The sequence below is a fragment of the Cnephaeus nilssonii genome (genome assembly GCF_951640355.1).
Source record: "Cnephaeus nilssonii genome assembly, chromosome: 9".
NCBI lineage: Eukaryota > Metazoa > Chordata > Mammalia > Chiroptera > Vespertilionidae > Cnephaeus > Cnephaeus nilssonii.
The window spans coordinates 19,004,529-19,028,248 of record NC_137080.1 but is presented as its reverse complement, the minus strand read 5'-3'; the positions used below and the strand labels follow the sequence as shown (position 1 = coordinate 19,028,248).

The 23,720-nt window shown below is 36.8% G+C and overlaps 2 protein-coding genes across 2 annotated transcripts in view; one reads left to right on the top strand and one right to left on the bottom strand.

Annotated features, from left to right (window-relative positions):
- Nucleotides 1-23,720, bottom strand: part of LAMA2 (laminin subunit alpha 2) — a 485,095-nt gene that overhangs the window by 449,589 nt on the left and 11,786 nt on the right. The gene's annotated exons all lie outside the window — the stretch shown is intronic.
- On the top strand, nucleotides 13,000-19,518 carry LOC307105368 (large ribosomal subunit protein P1-like; the record flags this gene model as incomplete). Its single annotated transcript, XM_079781141.1, has 2 exons — nucleotides 13,000-13,099; nucleotides 19,142-19,518. The coding sequence occupies 2 exons, from the start codon at nucleotides 13,000-13,002 to the stop codon at nucleotides 19,516-19,518; spliced, it is 477 nt and encodes a 158-aa protein (XP_079637267.1).

Here is a 23,720-nt window from a genome sequence, read left to right as displayed (position 1 = left end):
TCTCTCTTCCTCTCTGTAAAAAATCAATAAAATATATTTTGAAAAAAAAAAAAAAAGAAAAGTACAAGTAAAGGCAGCGTGATTGTTTGAAAGGAGCCTGGATTCCAATCCTGCTGTCATCTACTAGTTGTGGAATACATATCAGGCAACTTCTCCTCTCCGATCCTCAGAAAAATGTGACCTAAGCTGGCCAGGGTATCTGGGCCCCTGGGAACACATAGTTGGGTACATGATCCATTCAGGGCCATTGGAGATTAATGGCAATCCTGGAAGAGGAGGTGTTTCTCTGGGAGAGGAGATTTAAAGTGCTGAGGACCATCCAACCCTATAACTTCTAATGTCCCCCTTTAGACACCTGGTGGACAAAGCCCAAACGACATTAAAGACAACAAAGGGGAAAAATGAAAGGTGGTTGGGGAGAGTCCTGATTTAAGGGACTGCAGCTCCTGGTCACAGGTGACTAAGTGAGGTCTTTTTAAAAAATAATTTTATAGAGTTTATTGGGGTGACATTGGTTAATAAAATTACGTAAGTTTCAGGTCTGCAATACATCATATGTACATTGTATTGTGTGTTCACCACCCAAACTCAAGACTCCTTCCATCACTATTTATCCCCCTTTACCCTCTTCTGCCTTCCCCGCCTCAACTTCCTAAAATGCTGGTAATCATCATACTGTTGTCTGGGTCTAAGAAGGTTTTGTTTTGTTTTGTTGCTTAATCCTTTAACCTTTTTCACCCAGCCCCTCAACACCCCTCCCATCAGCCTCTTTGCACTGTCTGGACAAATTAACAGAGGAGTCAAATGAGGCTAAATTTGGATTTCTATAACTTGCTACTGAAAACTAAATAAGAAAAACTACCTATCTTATATAGGAATAAGTGTCTAGGCCAGTACATAAAAGATATCCAACAATGTTAATAATTATCTATAATAATAAAGTATAATATGCAAATCGAACGAACGGCAGAACAGCGAACAACCATCTGGACGACCTTCTGGATGAAGCCAGCAGGGGCTGTGAGGGCCAATGCATTGGGCCTCTAGTAATTAGTATTAATGCAAGAGGGTGCTCCTTTTTCTTCTATAAGGAGTGTGCTCAGATTTTGCACTGTAAAACTCAACATCTATAAACATCTGCCAAACATAAATGCAATTGCATTCTGGATAATTTTGTTAAATTCAACAATACTTATTTGTTATGGTGCCTATTTTTCCCAATAAATTGAGATCCTCAAGGGTTGAAATTATATCTCAACAATATTTATATCTTCAGCATCTAATACAGTGCTTTCTTTATGGTATATTTTTAAACATTATTTGTTATTGATAGTGTATGAAATTAATTTCTACTCCTGCTGGCTAATATCCAGATTACCACAAACACTAGACTACTTACAAGTATGTGAATTTTCAAGATCTGATATAATATAATGCACTATGGGAAAGACATTAACTTTTCCATATGTATAAAGAAATGTTTTTATTCCATTTCAGAAAATTAAATTTTCAGGATTTGAAATGGTTTTTAACTGGGTTTGCAGTTTAGGGTTGTTTATGAAATATAGAAATTTTTAAAATGAAAAAGGATGAAATATTTTTTAAATGAAAAAGCCAAAATGGATAAACAGCATTTCTGGGGCATGCTGAGTTAAATTCAATCTCAACAACTTTGGGGAAATAAGGTTTTCCCTCTGTATAGGAGAACCAACTTTGATGACACTAGATTGAGAACACCAGTAGAATTTATCCTACAATCATTGCCTTGGGGTTTGCATCACTCCCTAGAATCACAGTAAATTACTTTGTAACTCAGACTTTAAGCTCTACCTTGGTGGATTGGCTTGATATATCAGTAACCTCATTTAAAATAATTCCTTTATTATGCATTATAAATGAATAGTTTTAATTTTAGACATCATGCTGGAAAGAGATTTCTTATAAAGGATTTTCCTCATAAAATTTAACCAGGATTTTTATTTGGAAATGATGCCTTATCTCCTCTAATATCTTTCTTTTAAGAACAGCTCCCATTCACTGAGGATTTATCTGTGCCAGTCACTTGCTAGGTACTTATACCTGTTATCACGTCTAATCCTCTTGACAACCTTACAAGGAAAGAATCTCTATTATATAGATTTTAAAAACAGAGAGAGTTAAAGGCACTTGCACAAGGTCAAACGGCTGGAAGATGGGAAAACTAACAGTTCTGATTCATACCTGACTGACTCCAAAGTTGATGCTTTTTACTGACTTGATGGAAATGACTGTCAGTGAAATTTCACACAGATAACAAAATATAGTCACATTATTGTTGAAAAAGTTTGGTAAATCTCAAATACTGTGCTACTAGATTCCTACTCCCTTCCTCCATCATAGTTACCTACAAATCTGGTATCATTTCAATAGTTGAGCTTTATGTTATTTTTGCATGCCTTTAGTGCCACACCATTTGAGTGTTTCAGGTGAGCTAAATTGTAATATCTAATATTTAATTCAGTGCCAGGGACTCTGCTAAGCACCTTATACGTTTATATCTATAAATCTACATGTATGCAATATATGTATATAATCCTCACTATGCTCTATGAGGTAGGCATTGTTATTACCCCGATTTACAAACAGGGTACAGACAGGTTATACAAGTTGCCTGAGGTCACAGAACTACTCAGAGAGAGATGCGGATTCAACCCCAAACAATGTGGCTCTGGAACCTGCCTCAATCCCAACCGTGACTCCTCACATGTCACTGATTGCCCAAGTACTGGGAAATATTTGGAAAGCTAAGAACTTTCCACTAGAAGTTAAGTGAATGAAATATCTGAAGGACTTATAATAATCCTAGTACTACTAGATTTTATGTTAGAAATAAGGCGAGACCCCAAATTTAGGGGTAGAACACAAAGCACACTCAGGAGCCAGGCAGCAAGGCAAATTTCTTTACTCCTGCAGGAAGGTGTGCAGCACATCTGGGAGCACAGGCACACTGAGCAGGCGGTCTGTTCGGCTTTTTAATCCTGACACACGTGACCTGTCCCTCCCTCTTGAATGGACCTCAGGCTCACAGTCTTTTGCAATTGGCTAATTCAAAGGAAGGGGTTGACCGTTGCCATTTCAAGATGGCAGCCCCTAGGGGAGCTACAAGTCATGCAGCCAAAATGGCAGCTGCCTAAACTATTCTCTGACAGAAAAGATTACTTGTTTATTCTCACAATTAGATGGAGGAACATTAGGATAATCAGGTTCCACCTACAGCCTCCATGCAGGCACTGCTCTGCCTGGCTCCTCACCTGGCTCCTTTGGGATGAGTTACTTTAGAAATGATGGTCTTTCCTAGAACATCGCTTTTCTTGACTGATCAATAATGCCTTTCCCCAGCTGCTTTGTACATGTGCCTCCTGGAGTGTCAATCCCAAAGCTTCTCCCCTGGCTGCAGGCCCTCACTCCCTTTCTCTGCACTCAAGTTCACTGGTGGAGCAAGCTCAGGTCATCTTCCTATTTAATAAAAGGCTAATATGCAAATTGACAGAACAGCGGAATGACCAGTCGCTATGACGTGCACTAACCACCAGGGGGCAGGTGCTCTGACTGGTAGGTTAGCTTGCTGCTGGGGTCTGGCCTATCGGGACTGAGTGAGATAGGCCAGACACATCCTGGAGCCCTCCTATCGTCCCTCCCCGGCTGGCCAACCTCCTGCGTCCCTCCCCAGCCCCGATCATGCACTGGTGGGGTCCCTTGGCCTGGTCTGCACCCTCTCGCAATCCAGGACCCCTCAGGGGATGTTGGAGACCCGGTTTTGGCCCGATCCTGCAGGCCAGGCAAAGGGACCCCACAGGTGCATGAATTCGTGCACCAGGCCTCTAGTATTATAATACTATTTACGCATTTTCTTTCATAATATTATAACTTTCTCACATATTCATTTATTCATTGAATAAATAAAATATAATGTGAGTCCAAAAAAAAATATTATAACTTCCTCAGGTCAACTTCTCCCTCTGTCTCTTACAATCTCTCCCCATCTTTCCCATCATAATCAAGCTGAAAAAAAAAAAAAAGCATAAGAACATGGTATCATTTTCTCACTTTAAATTCACTCTTTTTTTAAATTTTTTATTTTTTATTATAAAAGTATTATATGCTTATTATACAGGAAAATATGATTTTTAAAAATCATCCATAATCTCATCAAGGATAAAACCTGTTAACCTTGTAATCAAATTGAGAGAGAAAAATAAGAAATATCAATGATGAGAGAGAATCATTGATTGGCTGCCTCTTCAGGGATCGAGCTGGCAATTCAGGCAAAAGCCCTGACCAGGAATTGAAGCATGTCCTCCTGGTGCATAGATTGATGCTCAACCACTGAGGCACAGTGGCCAGGCAGAAACAATAATCTTAATGAAAGAATTGACTCTTGATCTTACACAAAAATGGGGACCATTGAAGACTCAGAAAATAAAAAGCATAAAGAAAAATTGTGCAAACCCAGTAGCTAAAATACTTTGGTACATTTATTTATGTTTCTCTCCCCTACATTACACTAAAAGGTTCTATATAGGTCAGGAATCTTATTTATCTTTGTATCCCCACACCTAGCACACACACTTCTTGGCGCAGGATAGATGACAGGTGAATAAATGAATAAATGAAATCGATAGCTTACCATTTGAAAAGCTATCTATGACATGACACTTGACTTTCCAGCTATATGTCAAACAACTTAACCAGCCACAGAAAGTGCAAACCATTAAATGATTATTTAATTTCCATGACTCATCATTTTATGGCTAAAGAGTATGTCTTAAAAACTTCTTCAATAATTTAATTTTGGTATTCAATGAGAGACACACTCGTCAAATGTTACTAGAGAATTATCAACAAGTAAACTTCAACCTTCAACAATTAACCTGAGAATCAAACTTTTTGATTCTGTTATCATCCAATCCTCTTTTAAATAAATAATCATATATCATATAAATAGAAGTTACATGTACTAGAGAGGAAAAAGTTAAATGTTTGAGAAATGGGTTGTTGGCTGGTGGTATTATTTTTTAATCTTGAAGTACTTGGTTTTCATCACTGTGCAATAAGTTAGTACAAACTTAGTGACTTAAAAAAACAAAACACCATGCATTTATAATCACAGTTTTTGTGGGCCAGGAATTAGCATAGCTTAGACTGGTCCATTACTCAGGGTCTCACAAGGCTGCAATCCAGATGTTGACCCAACTGTGCTTTCTGGCTTGTTAGCAATTAGGGGCTGTTTTTAATACCTCTTAGAGGACCCTAAATTTCCTTGCCATGTGACCCTCTTCAAGGTCAGCACCAGAATCTTTCTGACCTCTAAATGCACTTTTAAGGGCTCACCTGACTAAGTCAGACCCACCCATGCAATCTCTTTTTTAATAATTAAGGTAAACTAATTAGGGATATGAATTTTTTTTCTAGGATTGTTCCTCTTCTTTCTCATAAAATGTACCCTAACCATGGGGCTGATACATGATTATATAGGATGTGTTCCCCCAGCATTGGGAAGTTGGGGGCCATCTTAGAATCTTCCCATAACACTAAATAACCTGATTGTTGTTCCACACATAACTGTAAACACACAAAACCATCAGACATCCATATCAGTCGCTTAAAAACCAACCACAATTAAAAATTACTGACTCCATGGAGATGAAACCTAGTTATGTCTCTGTTTTAGTCTTTTGTTTGGTTGTTGGATCTTGAATATACTAAGAGTTGCACAATTCAAATATGTGAGCTGTGAAACTGAAGACCAGGCAGAGATATGTGGCAGAAAAGCAAGTCAGAGGTACTTGAAGCTTGACTTGATTCACCATTGTTGGCATTGAAGATGGTGATAAGGGGCCATTAGCCAAAGTTTATGGTAGCTTCTAACAGATGAGAAGGACCCCTGACCAACAATCAGCATGGAATTGGGACCTCAGTTCTACAAACGTATGAAACAATTCTTCCAACAGCCTGAATGAGTTTTGAAGTGAATTTATCCACAGAATTTCCAGAAATGAGCATAACCATGGTGACCCATGATACTCTTAAAATTTGGCCTTCAGAATTGAGAAAATAAATTTGCATTGTTTAAAAATAATTATCAACTCCAAATATCTCATCTATATGCCACTATTGAAACTTACACTCAACTTTATCTTTATTTTGTGGAAAATTAGTTGGGATTTAAATTCAAGCTGTTGGAACAACTGCTTTTGGTATAATGCCTACCAAGTTATTGGCACTTAGATGTTATGAAAGCAAGAAGGAAAATAAAATAAGAACAGCAGCTGTTCTCCGCTGGCTCTTGGATTAGTATGACATGGATCAGATGGATTATCAGGCAACTGGTTGGTCAGTCTGACGGCAGCTATGCTGATTAAAAACTTCAGAAGTGAGAAATTTACTGTAACAAATGTGCCTTACTGACATAATTTTTTTCCCCCACATGTTAAGGTTTCAAGATTATAACAGATGGTCACTAGAGGAAAAAAACACAAATAAATCTATTAAAATACATTTTTAATCAAAGATTTAGGGTAAATAAGGCACACTAATAAATACTTTTCTTACTGATATTCTCTCAAGTGTTTGAAGACAACTGGTATATCTTTTCTGAGCCTGCTCTAATATATGATAAATATTTGCCATTATCCCACAAACTTTCAATGCCACATTCACCCTTTTCCTCAAAAATTAACCTGTTTTCCTATATTCATCTAAAGTATGGCACCTGAAGTATACATTTTCCAGATTTAACTTAGCAAATAGAACTTATAACAGGGCTATCACCTTTCTTATTTTAGATCAATAGTTTGCCAATTCTGGGGTACGTGTCAGTATTTTTATAAAAATGCAAATTTCTAGACCCAAATCCACAGATTCTGATTAATTTAATTAGTCTGGGTAGGGTCTCTCACAAATAAATTTTCAACACCCTTGGTGATTGAGACTCTGGTGAGCCATCAACCACTGTTTGAGCAGCCATGTCTATTAAAATTATTAAGATCCCATTAGCTATTCTGAAATCCTATCAGAGGACTGACACCTAATGAACTTCCTGCTCACTAAACCCCTAAGATTACACATATGAGTTCCCAGACTATCAGATTTTGGGGAACAAATCACTAGAGCTTTTACTTATCACTATTAAATTACATCATAACAGATGTAGCACTCTGACATATGAAGATCTTTTGAAATCTTGATTTTTGTCATACATGTTTGTATATAAAAAAAACAACCTCCCACCAGATATATTTTATAAGTAGTCTCTGTAAATCTTTCTTAATGTCAGTGGCTCTGTCTTTACAAGGTGCCTCTAACCAAGAGCCTCTAACTTGACCTATAGGGGTACTCTCACAAACCAGGAATTTTTCTCCTTTTCTTCTTTACCTTTGCCATATAATCACACTACTTTCTTCTACATTATTCATGAATAGTATTTTTTTAATATATTATTTACACCATTTTCTCTGATAAACTAGCAAGTAGGAAAAAAATGTATGAAATTCTTCTTGTTACCTGGTCACTTGGAAAAATGTATTATATACAAGCCTACATAGAAAATAATAGTTATTTCTAGAAAAGCAGAAATTGCTTAAGACATATTCTCTGATCAAACAGAAATAAAACTTGCATGACTTAAAAAAATAAATAGTATGGGTTTTTTAAGGGAAAAATGATCCAAATATGTATAAATGCATGACAATGAGGGTCCTATGGAGCCCATCTGAGGAAAACTGGTGGAGGTAGACTCCTGGTCGAGTCTACAATCAGCCAGCACCCTGTCCACAGATCGCCAGGACAGTCCCTCAGCTCCCACACCCGTGGGTAAGTACTTGGCTTACCTGTAGACAAGGCAGTTACCGATAGAATTGATAATTGTTCAATATGATACACAGGTAAATATATACATATATACATATATTTATGTACATAAAATTATATATATAATTTTAAAATTGTTACCCAAAATAACAATAATTAATAAGCCCATTAAGACATATCTTTCTTAACTAAACTTTGTTCTATAAAAGGATTTATTCCACAGAATTTTACAGAAACTATTTGTTTTTATTTCCCAGAAGCATCAACTAGAAAAATCTGCCATTCCCAGTATAAAAAAAGTTTTAATCTCCATGACAACAGTGTTCAGACACACATATGCAAACTTTTAACATATATTTAAATGAGTCAATTAATAGTTCTGAAAATTTAATAAAAAGGATAATTTTCTCAATGTTTCTGGCTGCTGACCATCTTTTCTTTTGCTTTCCATTTTAAACTGAACAGGAAGGAAAGGAATGCACTAGTCTTCAATGACGTTTCCATAAACAATAACCTAAATGACAACAGGATAGATGCTTTTAAATGCTACTGTATTTAACATGCAGTCATATTTTTAAAAGCACTTGTGTGCAAACCTTTGTGGATAAAGATTTTTTCAAGTTTCTCCTAAAAGAACTCAATAAAAATAGAAAGGGAAAATAATAGATAGGATGGGCAAATAAGCACCAGAGTTATGGCTATGAACAATGCTTAATGTTCAAAACAGAACTCGGATAAGTAGAGCTGTGAATGTAGAAGTCAAGAGAAGGTCACACTATTTGTGCTTCAGTTGTTTGGTTTGCTTTTAATCATATATCTCGGGATTGTTTTCTGGGCTTATTACAATAAGAGTGTTTTTTGCTGTTCTTCTGTGGTGGAGCACTTTAACCACAGCTCAATTTACAGAGTGTTCTCCAGAGATGCTCTTTTCAAACTCAGATGAACAGAGCCTGGCCTTGTCCCCCTTCACCTTCTACCTCTGAACTTCTCAATGGCAGAGGTGCATGTGGGCTATGTGATGACCCTTTGCTACACGGTATATTTAAAAAATCATCAGTAGATTATAGCACACTGGGCACAGAGAATAAAACTATCATTCACCACATGAGATGATGTTTGCTTTTAATAGTGTGAATTATTAATGAAACTCATTATCATGTTTCTCACATATATTTACCATCTTTATTTTTTTTAGTTCTAAGCTCATCTATTTATCTAGCATGTTATTTTTTATTTCTGAATTTTGAAAATTATTTTTTAATCTCTTTAACTCAATGTAAGAGAACCAAATAAACAGTAAAATGTAAAGTAAAATCTCACAGTCAAGAGAACCAAATTAAATGGGGATGCACAGAATAGTCACAAAAAGCACAGTTGGTTTATTTATTTGACTGATTGATTCATTAATTCATTCATTCAACATACCTCCTCCCTATTTTTCCATCTTTCCAAAGCTTCCAGATTAATCTTCTTAACACAAACTTTGCTTATGTTCTTTACTTTTCAATAGATCATAATAAATCTCTCCCTCCTCATTGTACCTTAATTTCCCTAGCACCTATACTATATGGCTCATAATTAGTAGATATTAAGTTAGTATTTGTTGAAAGTTTGAGATAAATCCATTTTGTCTAAATTGTCCTTCCTGATTATGAAGGCTTTCCATTCATTTGCTGTACCCTAGTAAGCCTTATTTTTCAACATTGCCCAAAGAAAACCTTCTGCTCAGGAAATTTATTTTAAAAGTCCCATGCTTATTCTATGTCATTTCTCTTGACTTCTTCCTTTATGCAATATATTAGAGGCCCGGTGCACGAAATTCATGCACAGGTTGTGTCCCTAGGCTTGGCTGGTGATCAGGGCCGATCAGGTTCCCCACCTTCCCACCTCCTCCTTCCCTCGCTCCCTCAGCACCCTGCCGTCACTGCTGGTCACCTGCCATGTTCTGCGCCACCCCCTGGTGGTCAGCGCATGTCATAGTGAACAAATGAACTCCCATTCTCCTGATCAAACTCCTGAGGTGACACTTTGCATATTAGCCTTTTATATATATAGATGGTTGTGTACCCCTGTAAATACTAAGGGGGTAAATACATCCCTAATTAATACTGAAAATAACATTCTGCATTATAAGAAATGCCCTTTGGTTCCTTGGCTTTCATGTCATATTTCATGATATGACACTTAGTTTTAGCCATGGAAGTAAATAAAACATTAATCACAAAAATGTGATACATTCTTTATTCATTCATGACTACATTATCTATTTATTCCCACACTCAAAATTCATTTATTACAACAAATATTTTTTGGATATCAATCAGTGGCAAACAATGTGCTAAGTGAGAGAGAGAGAGAGAGAGAGAGAGAGAGAGAGAGAGAGAGAATATAAGGAAAACAGAAATACATTTTCCTTGTAGTGCTTAAATAGAGAAAGAGGGGATACTAATCAACTTGTTCCAAAAGTCAACAATTATAATCCACTATTAGTGCTACAAAGGAAAAGCAAAGGAAACAATAGTATCCCTAATCAGGAAATGTTAAAGGGCAGGGTGCAGTCTAAAAAGAATTTTCTAAGAGATATTAGACTAAAGTTTGAAAAATGTGTAGGCTAGGTGGGAATGATATTCTAAAGTAGTAAGAAGGATCAGAGATAAGGGCTTTTTAACACAGTGGAGAGAACAGAACACATTCAAGAAATCAAAAAGAATCAGTATAGACAAAAGATAACTTGAAATATAGTGGCCAAACCTACAATGGACAAGAATGATGGAGACTATTTTGGTCTTTATTATAGAAACAAAGTTAGATCACTATAAACTCTAAAGTAGGGAGTGACAAACATCTCTGGAGAACAGATTAGAGTGTTCGGAGTGTTCAGGGAGAACCAGGAAGGACCACTCAGTCTGCACAGGAGAAACACTTGTTTCTCAGAAGACAATGTCTCATGAGGAGTAGGCGTTAGTTAATAAGGTAATGGAGGAATGGGTATTCAAGTCTCTGACTGAAACTGCTAGATCATTTCCTTCCTTTCTGCTCCTCTCTGCTTTTGATTATAAGCCTACACTGGGGATGTGTAACCACAATACTCCCCTGCTTCCTCATCTCTGGGTGGACTTCTTCAATATTGAAATCTTCTTTTCTGCCTCCCTCTAAAATATTCATGCATTTAATTCCTTGTTTATTCATACATTTAAGTTGTGTACTGTGTATCAGATACTCTGCTAATGACAAAGGAATTACAACCCTTATAAAACTCAAAGTCACTTGAAGAACAGGATGTTATAAATAGATTCATGCTGTCATTCAACATTATTTATTGAATAGCTACTGTGTACCACCATAAGGAAACAGCAATGAAACAAGAAAATCATTGATCTTGTCAGGCTTGGCTCTAGTCAACACACTTTCAATTATTCTCAAAAGGCAGTTAAATATGTAAAAATAAGATACTCTGGAGAGGATTTTTCAAATTATTACAGTCTGAAAATAGATACTGAAATCAACTTAGAAAGTCAAAACTAGTATTAAAAATTAAGAATATAGAGTAGAAATACGGAAGTGCACTGAATGCAATAAGTCTAAGTATTGTTTGAAGGTATTTTATGACATTATCATTTTGTGTGCATGCTTGTGTGTGTGTAGGTTGGAGAAAAAACTGGTAACAATTTAATGCAGGGTTGGCTAAAAGCAGGGTCACAGTTGTTCATATGGAAAAATAATACAATATTTACTAAATAATAACACAAGAATGGTAAACTCCGTGTTTTGTGTACCCACAACTGTAAACCTACCTTTGCCCCACCCTGTATATGTCTTACCAAGAAAAGAATTTGAAAGCCACTGCTCTAAAGGAGTGAGGAGAAAGGAGGGAGACTGGTGTGTTAACCAGGGAATGCTTTAGTCATTTTAGAAGTTAAAGACAAAATATCAGCTATGAATCCCATTTCAATAGCTACAGAATATTCTCAGTCCCTTAAAACCCACCACGTCTTTGAGTACTGCTGCTTTAAACCTTACCATTTTGTGCTTGGTTGATGGCTTATACCCAAAACTACACCTTAGAGAATGAATGTATTCAAACTGGATGTCAGCCTTAATCAGATTCAGCATATACATACTTAATGCTCCATTTCCTCTTTGTTAGCAGAGCTTAAGTGTACGGGGATATGTCTCACAATCTTACCAATAATACTACAACATTATGTCTGTTGAATACTAAATCACTTTATCAACTCTGAGCTTTACTATGATACTAAATAGTTCTAATTGGCAAAGTGGTCTTATCTGCTTCAGATGAAGAAAGGGGCTTAGAAAATAGGTCAGATTCTGTGAATTATCTCAGAAAATAATTACCACTTTTTTTTTTCCAAGGCATTTGACAAGATTTTATTTGAACAAAAGGAGGGACTGAGCACAGAAAGGACCATTACATTATAGGGACATCTATCTTCACAAATGTCAGGTCCTGTTGAGGTTTAACATTTTTTCTTCTTCGATTTATTCATTTACTTTTTAAATTTTTATTGAATTTATTGGGGTGACATTGGTTAATAAAATTATATAGGTTTCAATAGAATTGTACGCTTGAAATAATTACGACTTTTAAAAAGGAGTGTAAATATTCTAACTATGGCCTATAACAACTTTTACTAATCAAGACACAATACTAGTATAAAACACTATTTACATATGCAATGTCATATTGTTATTTTAGATCTTCCTATATTGAAACAAGATTTAAGCTGTCAGTAATTTGGAAGCCTATTAAAGCATATGAGTTTCAAAACTTTTCTTCCCAATTCTCCATCATTGTTTCACCCTAAATATTGAGAAAAAATCATATTATTGAAGTATCACAGAAGTATCTGAACAACCTCTGGGGATTATAAATTTGGGATCCAATATATGCTGATCCTGGAAACTGTAAACTTCTCATATCTAAAGATTGGGGACCTAGAGGACAGTTAATATTTGTACTACAACCCCTATTCCTACCACCACCAAAAAGGATTTTTAAAGACATTCCAAACAGACTCAAAGCTAATGCACTTTGAAGAGCTGTGTGTGGAAAGCTGTGACTTTACCTTTGAAGCCCAACACTGCACTCATGCCCAGATAGAGTAGAAGAGGAATTTTAGAATAAGCGACATGGAAGTGGTAGAAGGGGCCGGTAGAAATCCTAGATCTGGTGGACAATTACGAAGTCCACAAGAATGGCTCATTAGTGAAGGATTGATGGAAAGCCTCAGTGCAAAGGAATCAAGACCAAAAAGAATGGGGCAGAGGAGGGAATGAAAGGCCAATTCTGTTGGAGCACAGGATGTTTCCTGCCCCCAACTCTCATAACTAACATTGTTGCACATGCAGAATAAGATGCACAGTAAGATAGTATTTATGTGAAAAACGCATCAAAGAATAAACCATATATTGCTCTATTGCCATATGAGAATGTGTGGTTATGTAAATGTATAAGAAAAGAGACCTCCTAACTGAAGAACAAAGACTGACTTTCTCTGGGTAGAACAGCAGAAGTGAGGATGTTATGTTTAAATTGTACCATCTTGACCACTTAGAACAGTATGAAACACAGTCACGTTGCTATTAAACTATGACCACCATCCATCCCCAGAACTCTTTCAGCTAAAAATCTGAAACTCTCAACCCAGTGAACAATCACTGCCCCTGCCCTGGGCAACCATCATTCTATTTTCTATCTCTGCGAATTTAACTTCAGGTACCTCATATAAGTGGGATCATACAGTATTTGTCTTTTCTGACTGGCTTATTTCATTTAACACAATGACCTCAAGGTCCATCCATGTTGTTGCATGTGTCAGACTATCCTTTTTTACAGCCAAATAAAATTCCATTGTCTGTATATACCACATTTTGTTTATCCTTTCATCCATCTTTGGGCACTTGGGTTGCTTCCACCTTTTATCTATTGTGAATAATGCTGTTACAAACATGAGTGTACAAGTACCTCTTCCAGACCCTGATTTCAATTCTTTGGGGTATAGTCCCAGAAGAAGAATTGCTGATGATAGGATAATTCTATTTTTAATGTTTTGAGAAACTGCCATACTGTGTTTTTTTATAGCTGCTGCATCATTTTATATACCGGAGGCTAATAGTTCGAAATCAAGGTCTCAGAAGAGTTGTTTCTTCTAGACACTGTGAGGAAGGATCTATTCCATTCCCCTTTCCTAGCTGCTGGTGGTAGACAGCAATCTTTGACATTGTTTCACTTATAGAGACATCACTCCAATTTCTACCTCCATCTTCTTGTTGCCTTCTCCCTGTATCTGTCTCTATCCTTTTCTTATAAAGATACCAATGGTTCTGAATTAGGACCCACTCCAACCCAGTATGACCTCATTTTAACTTCATTATATCTGCAAAGACACAATCTATATATATTATAGGCTAATATGCTAAGTGTCCGACTGTCCAACCGGTCGCTATGACGCACACTGACCACCAGGGGGCAGACGCTCAATGCAGGAGCTGCCGTGACACACACTGGCCATTTACAGAGACACAGCACCACAGACCTGGCTCCCACAAAGCAACACTCAGCTTCCCCTCAGTGGGACACAGGCCCCGGCACCACCCCAGAGCAACACCCCACCAAATCACAGCCGATGCTGCCAAAACCCCATGGTGCAAAATGCAGCCCAGAGCCTAGCCCAGAAGCAGTGGCTGTGGGCACCCAGTAATGACGTCACGTAGCAATGCCCGGCTTCCTCTCCCTAGCGACAACTAGCCTCCTTGCAGTTTCTTCAGCCCAGAAACACAACTTGCTTTATAGCCAGGTGGAAACATTTCACACTTTAACCAAATGTCGGTGAAGCGTTTTCCTGTGCCTCATCTCATTTGATCCTCACAGAAGTCCTGGAGTAGGTAGATAGGAGACTCGGTAGAATCCTATTTTCTTTTCATTAGCTGGAAAACCAAGATTTAGAAAGCTTAGAAACTTGCCCCGACTGTAAAGAAGTAAGAAATGGTGGACCTTGAAAATGACTTCAGGTTTTCTCACTGCACAGAATATAGTCAAACACTGCTGCAGTTAAATATTTTACCCTTTGTTCTCCCTGCGTGATCTACAATAATAATCTGCTTCATGTTGATATTTACCGCTGTGATGCTGACGATTACCTGAAAGAGAAGTTGGGGTGCTTCACTGGGCTGGAATCAGAAAGCAGGTCTAATTAAGCAAATTTATTCTATATCTATAAAAGGCTAAGTTGACTCATGCATGTGTGATACATATAAACCTCTCATTGGCTCCAATTGCACACGTGTGTTTTGATCTGTCATTGTCCATCATGATTTTGGCTGACTTCTATTATACAGAAAGGGCGAACAGTGATATTAAAGTATTTCTTATAATTAATTTCCTTTTAATGTGGACAAATTCGTGCACCAGGCCACTAGTTTCCAAATAAAGTTGAGTTCCTTGGTACTGGGGTTAGGATTTCAACATATCTTTTTGGAGGACACAATTCAACCCACAACGATAGCTTGCAAACAGCTTTTCATTTTTCACTTTCTGGAAGTAAATGCTATAAATTGGATTGAAACAGCCCTTACTTTGGGGCACCATTTCAGAAATTATTTTGTTCTTATTTAATATAACTGTTGCCAACTTTAAAATGGAGAGATTATCTTAGTCTAATACTTGCTCAAATTCAAAGATAATTACTTTCTGCACTTACTGAAAATTATGTTACTATATAAAATATTCTAATAAGTTTGCACACTGCAGGCAAAATATAATGGTTTTCAGGCTTTCTAAGTGCCCCTGCTAGGATAAGTGGGAGCAGCAGTGCGGACAGAATCAGATGATAGAAAAGGAATGTAGGTGTCCACCCAAACTGTCAGTTCAAAGCCTCAGTGTTTTCCCCATTTGTTCTTCTCTGGCCTCCTTTTCTTCTCCCTCATTATAGTGCTTTATACTCTCTTAACATCCCTCTTGCGGTATAAAAAGTCAAGAGCAGATGTCAAAGTGCCACATCACACTAAAATTAATTTTGTCTCACAAATTCATTTAACACATATGTATATTTTTAGTAACACCAATGTAGTAGTAAATGCTTATTAATAAGCATTGGTGGTGAATAAACTAAGTCCTGTCTTGCCAGAACTAATGTTCTAAAAGAAAGCACAGGAAATCTATACAAACATGTTCAGTGGGAAGAGGATTTGATTGGGGATATGCAGAACAGACATGAGCACAGAAACAGGGAAATCCAAGCTGGTCTGGAGATCAGAAAGTATTTCTTGCAGGAAGTACATAGTGCAATCATGACAAATTGGCAGAAATTACTCAGGTTAACAGAGGGTGTTGCAGGCAGTGACACCATCATGGGGCCAAGCTCAGAACTGAGAGAATGCGTGACATGTTCCATAAATCCAAGGGAGTTCAGAATGGCTAGAGCTCAGATTGCAATTTAAAATGTGAGAGATGAGGCCAGAGAGAAATGCAGAGGCCAGATCAGGAAGTACCTTATAAATAAAATTCATCTACCAGCCAGGCCACTTATGAGAATAAAAAGGGGCACCTTTAATAATTAGGTGGGGGCAGCAGGTATAAACCAGGGCTATAAGAGAGTAACTGGAATGCATGGCCTCATGATTTTTAAACCACAAATACTAAGATCATTACAAAATTTTATAGAGCAGAGTGGCTCAATACTAGTGCATTTAACAAGCTTGCTCTAGCAGCTGAAGTATAATAAACAAATGGGAGAGGGTGGAGTGGAAAGCAGGAAGATCCATTAAGACTGTGATGACTCTTACATGTGAGACAATGGTGGCCTGAATCACTGTTATAATTGTGAACCTGTAAGAAAATTAATGAAGTAATATTAGGCTGAACTATATGAAACTGCTGCTGCTCACCATTTTTAACCTACAAACAGTTTCAAAAGGTTCAACTAATAGGTTTGCAGGAAATAGGGTTGATTAGACTTTCGTATGTGTGTGCTAGACAAATTAACAATTTGAAATATTTATGTTTTTTCCCATGTGACTAGTACTGGTTGAATCTTAGACTATGAGGGTATCCTTTTATTGTAGGGAATCAGAGATTGGAGGCAGGGGAGGAAGAGAACAATGGATAAAGATCTGAAATCTGTGGTTTCTGAATCCAAAAGGTTAGAATTCAGGTAAGAATCCATTGGGGTATTTGAAAGTAAATGGAATTTGCTCGCCGGTGAATTAGTTCCTCCACAATCCACCATCACCACCTCCTAAACTAGACCAGCCCCTGGACCACTGATGACAAAAGAATTGGCAGAGGTGAGAGGGTCCCCCGAAGAATTCATAACACTGGAATATTATGCCTCTTACAAAGGGATGCTGGGAGTAATAGGGAAAATAAATAAAATATAGACTAGGATGACTGCTAGGTTTCTAGCTGGACACTGGGCTGACAGTGCTTTTCTAAATATTTATTGGAGAAGAAGAGCTTGAAGAAAAGTAGAAGACAATAAATGTGTAAATTCTAACTTCCAACATTTTTTTATTTCTTTTTATTAATTCCAACCTCTCTTTAGATAATTCAGCTTTATGTACATTTTTATGATTAGAGAATTTTTTACTTTATTAAATTTTCAGATAAATGAAACTATTACTGCAGTGCAAATGTGTGTACATTTACTCAAGCAAGTTTACTTAGATTTTGAGTGTATGTTTCCAATATTTCTAACATCACGTCTAGGATTTCTACCTTACTAAATTGAGTTGTAAATTTAGGAAATTATAATAATAATACCAGTTTTTTAGTAAACACCATCAAGTTGGGGAAAATAATTACGTTTACTTCTTGCAAACCTTCACACAGCAGAAAATGACAAAACTAACATTTCTATCACACCAAGTTGACCCACACTACTCTATACAAATAAAGTTAAGAGAAAGGGAGTAAAGAGGAAAAATGAAGAATATTGAGATAAAAATAAAGGAAAACAGATATAGGGAAATAAATCAAAAGAAAAAGAAAATAGCTGTAAGAAAAATAACACTCAACATTGTATACAATCAGTAAAGAAGTTATGGTGGATTGAAAATTCCCCTTAGAATAAGTAATACTGAGTTCTTACCATTATAACTAAATATTTTCATACATAAATTCTAAAGGAGGTCAGGGAAACCTTTCTCCACTGAGGTTAATAGTCCATATATAAAGCAAATACAATTTCTCCTATGTGGCATGGAAAAAGGAATAAAGTAGAAAGTAAAATTTTTAAAAATGGCTTTTTAAAATTGGGAACATAGACCAAACTCTTAAGTAGCTAAGAAAAATAAGGTAATATAAATTGTTCTATATATAATTACAATTCTCCAAGATGCTCAGTCAACATCTGGTGTTAAATGATACATTTTTTCACTTTGATTTTGCTTCCATGTAGTTTTTAATTGTAATGAGAAAGTAATAAACATATACTGCTTCTATTATCAGGCTTTTTTAAAGGGGGAGGGCTTCAATTTCACATTCTATTTGTGGAAGGGGAGAAACAAGGAAAGGCACTGAGACATCATGAGATAGAGTAAATTAAAACAGTCCAACCCAAAGAGAATGAGGAAAAGAAAGAACAAGAATAGGTGATTTGAGATAAAGAAGGGGGAATAATAAACACAAATGTATTGATAATTGGGGGAAGGGAACAGTCAAAACTCCTCATCTATCTTAAAACTAATGTTTTAGAGGTTCTACTTCCCCAAATTCCACCTTATCAGATCCTATCTTACCATTCACATCATAACTTATCTATGTCATTCCTATTAAAACAGAGAAAAAAAATCCAACTTGAAGACCAATGGGTGTCCAACTTTACTTGACTGCTCAGATTAAAAACAAAAAAAATGTTGGATAGAAAGGCTATGAATAACCTCTAGTCTAAGTCACGGGCTGACCTCAAAGCCACTGTTGACAGAACACAACAGCTTCTCCAAGTTGATGCCTCCTAGATTTCGCTATGTCCACACATTTGAGAAACCCCACCCTTCATGGAAAGGATCTTAAAGTTGTATGCATCCAGACTCTAACTTTAAAAGCAATCGTTGGAGAAAAGAAAAATAATTCACAAAGGAAGAAAGACTTGAAAGGCTAGTTACTTTATGGAAAGATTACCAGAGTGTTGAGGTTTTTCAGGTTTCAGCATTCAATTGCCATGCACAACTATAAGAGCATTGCATGCGCACCCCTTTCCCTAGATGCCCCTAAGTGCTCTGTCCTTCCAAAGAAGCTAAGGCTGCTTTGGGGTGAGGCCCTCACTTCACCTAGCAACTAGCAGAGCTCCAGCAGCAGCAGCAGGGCTCGCCCAGCACTTGCCCACACCACGGCCTTGGTCTCAGAGGTCGCCTGCATCTATCTACTGGGCCCTTATCCTACAGGAAGATGAAGTGACTGTGACAGAGGATAAGAAAGCAGCTGGGGTAAGTATTGACCCTTTCTGGCCAGGCTTGTTTGCAAAGGCTCTGGCCAATGTCAATACTGGGAACCTCATCTACAATCCAGAGGCTGGTGGACCTGCCCCAGCGGCTGGTGCTGCACCTGCAGGAGGGCCTGCCCCCTCCACCGCGGCTGCGCCAGCTGAGCAGAAAGTGGAAGCAAAGAAAGAGGAATCTGATGATGACATGGGCTTTGTTCTTTTTGACTAAACCTCTTTTAACACAGTCAATAAAAAGTGTGACTCTAAAAAAAAATAAAATAAAAGAGCATTGCATACTCCAATTCAAATGGAGTCATATAACTAGTGAGGTATTCACATATCAGAAGCTCAGTGATTCAAATATCAATTGTTCAATTGCTAAAACTGGTACTTATACCTAGTGTTCTCTTTGATTATAACACTTACTCTAGAGTGCCTACAGACTCAGTGAATGAGAACATGAATCAACAGAATTAGAGTCTTTCAAAAATTTGCCAAGGACTTTGAAATGTTTGGCCTCCATTCTCATATCCCCATTTAGCCAAATAGGCTCTTTGGTTATTCGGCTATTTTGCTGCCCAGCTAGGACCATGAACCCAATACTGACATTTTTCCATGAGAAGAAAAACTATCATTGCCAAGGGTGATGGATGGTGACAAACTAGCAGCAAATAATAATAGCACAATCATTAGATAATAAATAACAGCCAAAAAAGACGTAATTAAGCATTAGATACACATGCAATCAAGTATTTCAATGAAAATTATATTTAATAATGGTGAGATATTATATTATACATCTTATTTTAGAAATAAAGAGTAAGCAAGTTGTCTCTTACCATACATATTTGATGGACTATGGCCAAATGATTGAATTTACTTTACCGGTACTTTCCCACAAGGAACAATTATAGTTTTCACTGCAAATATCCAAATAAAGACTAAGGTTTTTTATTGTGGCCTCAGAGGTCCATTTTTTAAACTACAAATAACTGGCAGGCTCTCCACTTGCATACACATCATTCCAAATTGCAATACAATTCTTGTCAGACAATGTATTTCACACTGTTTAGGTAATGCTCTGAGTGGAGTTCTATAAGATACTGCCAAGCTTACCTGCAGGGAACACACTTCAGTAGTTCTCACAGAGCATGAAGGCATTTATCATTATTCAAATATAGAAGAAAAGGTTCCGATGTCTTTGACATTATAACTGGCTTGTGGTAAACTGCTGTTAAGCAGTTCAGTGGGCTGTATTTATCCTACACAATTAGAAGAGATCTCTCATGCCATTCCACACAATACTAAAGAAATCAGAAATGCTCTGGGTGGAATTCCTTCCTTAGCTCTTACTCTGCACTCCCAGGACTCAACCACAGACTAATCTGAAAAACAGATTAGCCATCAAAAGGGAGGAAATATGTGAGTGTGTAGGTATGTATGTTTGTATAGGGATAAGTTTGTGTGTGTGCGTGTGTTTTTTTTTTTTTTAAAGGAAAGCAAATGTTTTTTCCATCATCTTTTCTGTCTTATCCATGTATCTAAGCAGAATGTTTATAAAATCTTTTGACAGCCAAAGCCGGTTTGGCTCAGTGGATAGAGCGTCAGCCTGCGGACTGAAGGGTCCCAGGTTCAATTCCAGTCAAGGGCACGTACCTTGCTTGCGGGCACATCCCCAGTGGGGGGCGTGCAAGAGGCAGCTGATCGATGTTTCTCTCTCATCGATGTTTCTAACTCTCTCTCTCTCCCTTCCTCTCTGTAAAAAAATCAATAAAATATATTTTTTTTAAAAAATATTTTGACAAAGGTAAATATAGGTTGCCCTGGATGGGTGGCTCCCTTGGTTGGAGCATCATCCCATACACCAAAAGGTTGAGTGTTCAATTCCCAGTCACGGCACATTCCTAGATTGCAGGATCGATCCCTGATTGCGGTGCATTAAGGAGGCAACCAATCAATGTTTCCCCTCCTCCTCTCCTTTCCCCTCCTCTCCCCTCCCCTCCTCTCCCCTCCCCTCCCCTTCCTTTTCTCATTTCACATTTTGTTTCCTATTTTCAACATTCACTTTTGTAATAAACATACATATATTCTCTAAAGTGCAAAATTAAATGTACCTAAATGCTATTTAAGCAGCGTTTGTCTCCCTAGGTACACCAGGAAACCACGGAGCACAAGCATTGGTTTAAAGTATCAAATTAACATAACATCCCAAAACATGTGGCTTTTGGGAGTTGTGACAGCTAAACAACTAAAGGAAACCTTGAGCCATATCGAGCTATTTTTAAAATAGAAATAAAATTCCTTTCCATGTTTCCGTCACTATTAGGGCTAGAAATTATCTTGGTTAACAACCTTGAGAAAAGAAAGGCTGGGGAAGTTAGCTTTCCTCTTGTAATGTTTTTCTTTTCCACTTCCCCACAATCCCTTTCTGATTTTTCTAATTTTGGCCTAATTTTGCCATATATTTGTACCCACAGCAGAAGAGAACAGCTGCATTTAATGGTACTCACACTCACTATCAGAAGATCTCTAAGACAGCTATGATATTAAAAGCATATATAGTGTACATAACAGATAAATTTTCTCTTTTCTTGCACATAAACCTCAATTAAAAACTCATTTAATTTGGATTGACTATGTGCTGAAGCAATTCCATTACCTAAAAATATGTGTATGCCTGGCATATTTTGACTATATTTTATTGCTAATAAGCACATCTAATCTGCTCTGAGAGCTTAACTCTGATTGCTTTATTACTGTAGTTATAAAATATCCTGTAGACAATGCCCGCAAATCAGATTCCAGATGTAGAAGCATAGTAGCTTTAGTCACTATGTTGCAACAAGCCACAAGTACACAATTTTAAAAGAAATTTTAAAATTTTGCATTAAATACCTCTAGTTAATAATAATAAGTAAAACAAAATTATTAGTGTTGCCAAACAACTAAAGTACAGATATGGCTTAAGTTCATGTAGATGTTTCTCCAATATGAAAAGTTATAACAAGAAGCCTGTGCTGAGTAAAACTCTTTCCACATTCAGACTGCCTATAGTGATCTCATTGTATATATGCATTACTTTAGTCTATATTTATTCAATTCTTGCTCACACACAAAAAATGTCTTGCTCATTTTTCCAAGTACAGTATAGAAAACCCTTTCTTACTCATAGTATGTATTCAACACATTCTTGTCTAATGAATAAATTGAGACTTTTCTTTCCCCATTATTATTACGGTTGCTTTACTAAACCATGATGATAATACTACAATAGAACAATTCTCTAACAAGTGACTAAAAATCTGCTCTAAAAGTTGAACAGTCTATTTCTTCTGTTTTGTGTGCATATGTAGAATTTTAATAGAAAAATTTGCCAGAAAGCTTCTTAGTAGGAGCGTGCAGAAGGCAGCCGATCAATGATTCTCTCTCATCATTGATATTTCTATCTCTGTCTCCTTCTCCCTTCCTCTCTGAAATCAATAAAAAATGTATTTTAAAAATCATCCCATATAAAACAGGCTTTTTATTATATTTTTTACTTCTCTAAAAGAGAGACACAGAAAAAAAGATTAGAGAGAAAAATGACCAACTATATCATTATTGTTTATACCAAAAGTTAGCTTGTCAAAAAATTATGTTGCTAGAAGTAATCACTAGATTAAGATCATATGATACCTTTGTTTTGGGAAAGTAAAATGAAACAACCACTTTGGAAAATAATTTTACCCATTTATAATACTATTACATGGATAGTATTTTCCATACAATCCAGGAATTCTACTCCTAGATAAATATGAGAAATGAAAACATATCCATAGAAAGACTTGTCCATGACTTTTATATGGCAAATTTATTCATAATAGCTAAAAACTGGGAACTGCCTGAATGTCATCAACAGGTGTTAAATTAAAAACCGAGATACATTCATGGGTTGGAAACTCTTGACAATTAAAAGGAGCAAAACATAGATAAACACAAAAACAAGGATGGTTTCTAAAAACATTAGGCTGAGCAAAAGAGGGCAGAAACTCAAAAGTACATAGTTGCATAGTTGGTGATTCGTATAAAGGAAATTCTAGAACAGATGAAACTAATCAGATCGGGGTGGGGCGTGAAAAGAGACTGCAAAGAACAAGGGGGCGGGGGACTTTCTGGGAAAGTGGAAATGTGTTTTGTTTTTTTTATTGATTGGGGTGGTACTTACAGGGGTATATACATTTGTTAAATGCCATCTAGATGTATACTTATATGTTAATTTTATTGTATGGAAGTTATAATTCAAAAAAGTTGTTTAAAAAAAAAAGAGACTTTGCCTATATGACATGATGTAAATATCTTACAGTCCATGAGACTCACTTCCCCAGCTATAGAATGGCAGCCACAATAATATCAGTCCTCAGGGGTCTCAGAAATAGTGGAAACAAAATGAAT